Genomic DNA, 8,275 nt, shown 5'->3' with positions numbered 1-8,275 from the left:
TACAAAACAAACTCTGATCCCTGTAATGTGAAGACTGCTCTTCAGATTGTCGTGACCTTTTCAACCAAAGGGGCTGGTGAGCTTGTGGCCAGCGGTTCTTATCAGAGACTTATCTCACTTCTGTAGCTAAATTTTCTTTGGTATTCTTTTCTACATGTATGCACGCATATGTGGCGTACATACTCCCTTATTGTAATAACTTTTATTGAAAAAAAATGTAAACCATACAATCGAATGAAAAAGAAAATAAATCTGGCAAGGATTGATGTACCACAGGAAATAAGCCTCTCCCTTAAGGCAACGTATTATATTGCGTTGGACAGAAAGCAGATGGAATCGGATAACATACTGAGTAGTGTCGAAAAAGACTACCCTCGGATAGCAGAACGCCAAATTGCTCGTGATCTTGACATTTATGAGATTGAGATGATCTTGACATTTATAATATTCCAGACGCGTCAATGAAAAAGGCAACAACGGCAACAAAACAGATGGAAGTGGACGCCAAAAAGGAGTTGCCATTATTAATGCCTGTATCCGGTTTCCCATCCAGCCACCATTGGCGGTTCCAAGAAGCCACGGAACTCCCTTCCGTCGGGTGACCAGCGGGCTCCGTATCCCTCGATGTTGCGAACCTCCATAATGGGCAAGGCGTGCTGCAGAAAAAGAGAATGAGAACAAAATCAAAGGTAATTCCAATACAAATAACGTATCTCTGCATAATCTAGGAGGTAATAGGATTTACCCTCTGCAATTAAAAATGCATGGAGAGTAGACTGGTATAAATATGTGCTCCCCAAAGACAGCACGCTTTTACGTACTTAAATTTTCACACAAAGATACGACAACAAGGAAAATCGAAATTGGGGGCTTGTCCGGGACCGCTACGCCACAGACCAAAGTTACAACGACACGTGCTTAGTGCGATTGATTCATTGGACGTATTTGAACAGTGTACACCCATATAACATTAAACATATCCATAATACATAATTATTTTCTTTGGAAATCAATTCCCCGTGGGCATCTGTGCAGACTGAGGTTTGTTGGGACGTTCTTACTAGATTTCAAATCAAGTGCTACGAGGGAAGAAATACACAAAACAGAGTAAATGGACTTCAAATGTACACCGAAATCCAATCTTCAGATTCGGTGATTGCTGCAGGCCCCGTGGGCAAAACCCTTATTTGGCGTTTTAGCTACGCTCTGAGGACCCCTTCGGGAAACACCCGTACGTTCTCATTGTACAAATTTCGAAATCTTGGTCCCGATGAGGGTCGCAATCTTTTAGATTTATCGTTCTCACTGTAATGAATTTCGAAAGTTGGGTTGCGATTTCTTGCGAAAAGCAGACCTACGAATGTAAATAAGTAATGGTATGCTTACTACACCACAATACCAATTCAATATACCACGGCACATCACAGCTGGTGAAAATAGCAAAGGAACGACATGCGCAGTACATTGTGGGATATGCACGTTATTATTGTTTTTCCGGTCACCGTTCACTCTGTACAGCTTCGCGTGCTTTCGCACAAGATCACGACCCAAATATTGCAAAATATCGCGCTATTTCTGTTTACACCATCACAATTTCTGAATAAACGCGTTGTTTTGAATGCATTTAGAACGGTACTTACGCCTCCCCCTCCCAATTAATCATTTTTGTCAAATGTGGTCAAAATCTTGTCACCTGTTGACAAGAAGATGAACAAATGGAAAAAGAAAAGAAAATTAGCTGATTTGGGGTATTTGGACCCTGCCCCAGGGTCCCCGCGTGAGGCACCGCCATCACATTATACATACCCTAGCTGGAAAGAAAAGTGTCCGACAATGTGAAACACAATGTGAAATGCAATGAAACTTCTCTTCACATAGTTAAATTCGAACGTTTTAACATTGTGAGCACGTTGTGAATCATCAATTCAGTGTGAAATAGAACATACTAGGTGAATACGGAGAAAAACCACACAACAGTCATTCATTCAATTAAGTGTACGGCGCAATTTGCCTGGTTGATACCATTTACTGACTACTGCTAGTCACCATGGACGAATTACTAGGGATCGGCATTATTCGCAGGTTTTCTTGTGCGGGTGTGTAGGGAGACCACTATACCAGGTTGGCACCCTGCTCTTTGCGATGAATGAATGACGTGGGCTCTTTTACGTGCGTGAGTTGTGGCTAACTCAAACACTGTGACAGAGTGTTTTGCCTCTTATTAGAGGGGACAGAATGTTTACACACGACACTGCTCTGTCAAACTCGGGAATCGAACCCGGTACCCTTAGATCTGGAGGAAGACGCGCTACCGACTGAGCAATGTCACCACCCACGTCAGTGTGAAATCATCTTCACACTGTTAAATTCGAGTGCTTTCACGTCATGTAAGACATGATCATGTCAAAAATATTTTGAACACATTGTGGGACACCGGGTTCTTTCCAGCAGGGCACTATGATCCCCTACCCCCACTGATGATTCCCGACAAGTTTTGGTCAAAGTTCAAGTATCTTCTCGATTCCATGAAGAAAATAAAAAAGTCTAAATTCATGGAAACTAGCTTATTTTGCGTGTTTGGGCCCAAGCGTCCATACCCTTTAATCATAGTCTTGCACCTCTGTTTTAAGTTTGTATTTTGTCGACTTGCCATCTCTCTGATTTCTTGAAAATCGTTACACCCTTATATAGTTTATTGCCTTCATACTTCATACTAATTATGACGCCACCGACTTTTTGAGTGTATGGGTTTGGTACTCAAAAATGTAATCGCTACACCTTTCTACTCACAATGACTAAAGAAAGGGGAATATACAAGACCTGAATTCAGAAGACGGGAAAAGGTTGCGTTAACTACAGGGATATATTTTGGTACGGGTATCTTTGGACACTGGAACGTTTAATCTGCTATTATACACTGTAAAAACATGGGTGTTAGATTTAACACCACGGGTGTTAAATCTAACACCGATCAAACTTCAATAAAGGACCACACCCACAGGTGTTAAAAATGCACTGTGATGGTGTTGAAAAGTGTTTACCTGACACTTCGTGGTGTTAATTTGACACTGTACCTGGTGTTATTTTGACACTGTACTGGTGTTAATTAAAAAATGACACCACATGGTGTTGATTTGATACTTGTTGGTGTTAATATCAATGGTTTAACACCCGTCCAGCTTCAATAAGGGACCACACCAGCTGGTGTTACTTTGGTGTAAAATTATTTTCACATTTTTTCAAAAATCTAGTATTTTAATGTAAAATTCTTGATCGTCTTGTTTGAATTAAAAATCAACAAGAAGTGCAGTTACTAAGAAACTCTTCAAAAAACAGTTTAAAATTTGGAAATGACACCCGGGGGTGTTGATTTAACACCATAAATGAGCACCGAAAATTTAACACCAGCTCGGTGTTCACTATTTAAAACCGGACTTTTTGCAGTGTACAAAATAATGGCCAACGTCGAATACCGAATTATGTTACAACCATGACCATGGAGGTTTTCACTTGAAAACGAGAATCCATGGGGCATGTCATGAAATCGCAGATTTAAATATTCTTCAACACATTGCATATCTGTCAGCACTGAGTACATATTCTTACAGCAGGATAATGGGAGAGCCCCAGCTTCCTGGTTAGTAGTATCATTAACGGAAAGGGAAAAAATAATTGGAAATACCAGGGAGAGCTCGTATAGGGCACACTTATATTTGGGCCAACAAGAGCTAATGGACAGTTTGGCATTTACGGGTTAATGAACGAGCAGCCGCATTACATCGTGTTACACAGGCCGTTTCTAATCACTTTGTACGGGAAATTCTATAGGACAGATGAACTCAGCATATGAACTTTGAATATAGTAACGGCTTGGCAGACTTGCAAACGCTGTTCGGTGACAATGACCTGAAAGTTTTGTGTTTTTTATTTTTCATATTTTGTCCATTATTTTCCTTCCCGCTCTTTACTCTCCATATTTCTTCGGTATATACAATCAGCACTCAGGAAAAGAGCAGAATTAGGGCGGAGAAGTTCTGCTGCCACTTCGGGAAATTACTGAAATTTCTTCCGATTGACGCGATTCCCGGCTAATTTCCCCCGGCTTCGCGCCAGGCTCAGAAATAAGAGTATGATGACTGTCGAATTTACGAGAGGTTTTGCCTGACCGACGACGCTGCCCTCTCGACGCTGTCTATCTGGGAGGAAGCGTTAGTAAGGACCTTTCAAACGCGATAACGAAGACGGGAATGGCCTTTATTCAGAGTCGGTGATAATTGTTGAAAATTTTCGATCGCGATTTTTGGGTGTCCTTGTGATGGAAATAATGGCCTAGGATCTAGAGCTGATTCACTGAAAATACAACAATCGAAACCGAACAGTCGCACAAGTCATTGACCGCCTCTTCACATCATTCTATGCTGTCGCTTTATTTGATGTAACTCGTAGGAAAGAGCGAAGGACCGCGTAACATGCCTGGACGAATTTCATCATCAATACGACCCTTTGAACATGTTAATGACTCTATGTCTCACTGACAAATGAAACCTACGATGAACAGATGTGTGGGGCTATTTATCCTGCATGGTGATGTGATCACTCGAGAAAAATGTTTCCTTTTTTCAAACATTTGAAAATTGAAATAAAACGGTAGCAATTATTCGAACTTTAACCATGCAATATAGATGAAGACTCCAAGGGGATGTAGGAAGACCATTGGCGTGTGTCATGATAAGCACATTCGGGCATTACGCGGGAAGGTCGTGCCAGGATCACACATTTCTGCGAATTTCGACATTCAGCGGAATCCTCTTTCACGACAGACAGACAGGGCTGCACATGCGAGTATCACTTGGTGTAAATTGTTGGTTTGGCATTAAACACGCGAAATGACTCAGCACGTGTTGTTTCGTGTCGTTTTCCTTGTTGTTTTTGTTTGCTCTTTAAACTGTTGTTTCTATGGTAACACATGAGAACATGTCATGAGAGAGAATGACTGGTGACGGAACACAAGGGCTGACAAGACTAAACAAAGTGGGCTAGTCTCACTGTTGACACTCATATTTCAACAATGCTGACACACCGATCTTTAGTATTTGTAATAAGACAATTCTAAAAAACAAAACACCCATGAATGCTGGGAGTACTTTCAATAACATTATACATTTTTCCATGATCTCACGTAATACTGAAAAAAGAGAAAGTCGAGAGCAAAACCAAAACCTTCGTCATTCAGAGAAAGAAGGAAACGAGTGCACGTGCGTTTACTGGTAGTGCCAAAAGGTGGCGCGACTCAAGCGAGAATTTGCGTGTCTGGCATGGCCTGTATTCGTACGACGGGGGAATCCCCCTGTCAAATCCAACAGACTACAACGCCCCCTAACTGCTGCCCTGGTAAATCTGACCGATCTGTCCGAAGAAGGCATAATCCACCCACACGTGCGTAATGCATACACGGATTACTCGAACAGTCCTGCATCCTTATTAATGATGTGAGCTTGTAATGATGATTCGAGGAATGTCTGGTGGCAGAGACTAAGGCGACGGTTATCGCGTGAATCACATCACGCCAAAAAGTGCAGCTCGCAGCGCGGCCACGGCACGCGATCCTTTCATGGGTAATTTCCCCGACGAAATAAAAACGTGATCGCGAAGAAAAGGGGACAGGAGGGTAGGGTCGCCGGAAGGTTAAGAGGCGGAAATTTGCCAACTTCTGACTGACCAATTCCCGTCTAGTACCGTCATATACGCAGCAAATGAGCACTGACTGACTACGGCTGCTGACGACGTATGAACACGACAATCGAGTCAGAGGAACAGGTCACGATTATCAAGGCAAGGCCCACGCCCGGGCGTTCTCGCGATGGCGGCGCCGAGAAATCGCGTGGCACAGACTTTTAATTACGCCTGCTTATCCAGCGCACGCGAGCGATTCACGCACCGCACGCGAACTCTGCATACCCCATGCCCTGTGTTAAGGACCAGCCTGAAGGGGGCAGCCCTTTCTCACGGAAATGAAGAAATATTTTGTCGACGCAGGGAAGAGGAAAGGGGGAGGGGATGAGACTTAAAGGGACTGTACAGTACTGGTTGAGACCTAATTTCAGGTTTCTAACATTTTTAGGTGAGATAATAAGAAATCTCATACAAAATATGAAAGAGCATGCAATTCTATGAGCAATTCAACGTTTATTTGATAAAAATTGGTTTTGAAATGGCTGAGATATCCAAAAAGAGCGATTCTAATAAAGTGTGGGACCCACACTTTGGAACGATCGCTTTGTTTTATTTTGTTTTTGGATGTTTCAGTAATTCCAAACCCGATTTTCATCAAATAAACTTTGAAATGCTCTTAAAATGGTATGCTCTGTGCTATATCATAAGTGTTTTCTGGTATCTTGCAAAACTTTAAAAGCCCAAATTCTCATCTCAACCAAAACTGTACTATCCCTTTAAGCAGCGCTGAGTAAAGTAAAAAACCGCGTTCAATTAATCCTGACAAGAAGCAGCTCTGAGTATGATTACTAAATGCTACTCGCTTAATTGTAGGACGTATAATTTTCCCGGGAGGCAGGCTTGTGACCCGCCATGTCATCAATAATACGAGTAGTGCGTGAGGCTAATAGCATTGATTAGCCATTTTGCTGGAATCCCTTTGAGGGAAGGTGTCCGTTGAAATCGACACCAATTGACTCACGTAACGAGAAGAGAAAACGAGTAAATTGAATTAAGGCTATCAAGAATTTCGCACGACAACGAGTTGGATCATTCGATACACATTCAAGACACGGTTATTTTTTTTCCCCTTGAAGTGTGGAGCATCTAATACAACAATATTTATGATGACAAAACCGATGCGCTGAAAATGATACTCGTCATTATAATCCCAACCACCATCACGTATATTACCAAGGGAGGAAAATCACAAGAATATAGAAATAATTGTAGGAATGCTGGATGTAACAGATATAGTCTCGAGCAGGTGAGTGATGCGACTCTCCGAAGCATTCTGGTCATCAGATGAACAGATCGAGCTCCCGACATTTTACACCCGTCGAAGTATGAGATATTCAAAGGAAGAAGCAAAAGTAAAGCCTACTGTGAAATAAATAGTGAAATCGATTGTTGCACACATAAAGTTGACAGGGATGTATACAAATATATATAGTCGACCTTTCGGGCATTTATCATAATCTGCCATGACAGTATGACACTTTAATACTATTTTGATGAAGCTCATAAAAATCTTGATAATGGAATATGATTGTTGATTGACCTTTAATTCTCTGTGCACAAATGAACTACTTTCCAAGTTATTCCTTCCAAAAGGATATATAGAATCAAACCTAAAAAGGTTGCCTTTCCCCCTCCCCAAAAAGAACTCTCCTGTTAAGAATTTTGACCAGAAAACTTAACTAAATTTGGATAACTTTTGACCTGGACCTTTCACCCTTCACTCGCGCTATTTCAGACGATCAACTCTTGAATTGTTTCTTTCCTGCTTACTGTTTATCATTACGGAAGGGTATTCCAATAGCTGAGGTTATGACTTGAGAATTATGCTTTTTAACTGACAATGATTGCCCTGTCACCGCTTTCAGATCCATAACAACTCTTGTAAATTTACTTCTACCAAGGAGGTTTAAAAGAAGTGAGCTACCCTGTTCACCAACTTTAATATATCCCCCACTGGAGATTTCTAACTGATATAATGATTGGAAATGACTTTCCAAAGTACAGGGACCTTTTACCATTTTATTTCATGGAAATGATTATCTTCTATGACTACCCCTCCAGCCACATTGCATTTCCACCGGACATTCCTAATTACAGCTGGCAAATGCTATTCTTTTCTGCCAAAGTTTAGTGACTTTTGACCCTTGACCCGAATCTCATCAATGCATCTGCATAATCATGCAGCGTACCTGGGCAAGCTATTAAGAACATAATATCGCGCGGTCTTCTCGAAATCGCGATTACGTCGGACAGACGGATGGACACCCCGTAATCATAATGTCTCTTCACGGTAGAGGCATGGACATTACATCTGATACAGGGAACGATAATATCAAAATACACTCAATTATTACTTCTTACAATGATTATTATAGTTATTGAAAGTAACGATAACAATTAGGTAGAAGGTAGTACGTGTATGTCGTACATAACTGGTTTTAACATCATCAATTTCAGGCGTAATCCGGTTTCACATGCCAGCCGTAACCAATAACAACCCAGTTTTTAATGGTCCAAGGCCACCTCGAAAACGATGTGATGA

General features: G+C 41.5%; 1 protein-coding gene across 1 annotated transcript in view; it reads right to left on the bottom strand.

The window, feature by feature from the left end:
• Positions 1–346: 346 nt before the first annotated feature.
• Positions 347–8,275, bottom strand: part of LOC140232277 (uncharacterized) — a 32,575-nt gene continuing 24,646 nt past the window's right edge. The window contains exon 8 of the mRNA XM_072312408.1: positions 347–656. Coding sequence (XP_072168509.1) covers positions 525–656 — 132 coding nt within the window. The 3' untranslated portion in view covers positions 347–524. The remainder of the gene's footprint in view (positions 657–8,275) is intronic.

This window comes from Diadema setosum, chromosome 8, assembly GCF_964275005.1.
Source record: "Diadema setosum chromosome 8, eeDiaSeto1, whole genome shotgun sequence".
NCBI lineage: Eukaryota > Metazoa > Echinodermata > Echinoidea > Diadematoida > Diadematidae > Diadema > Diadema setosum.
This window is presented reverse-complemented; position numbering and strand designations above follow the sequence as displayed.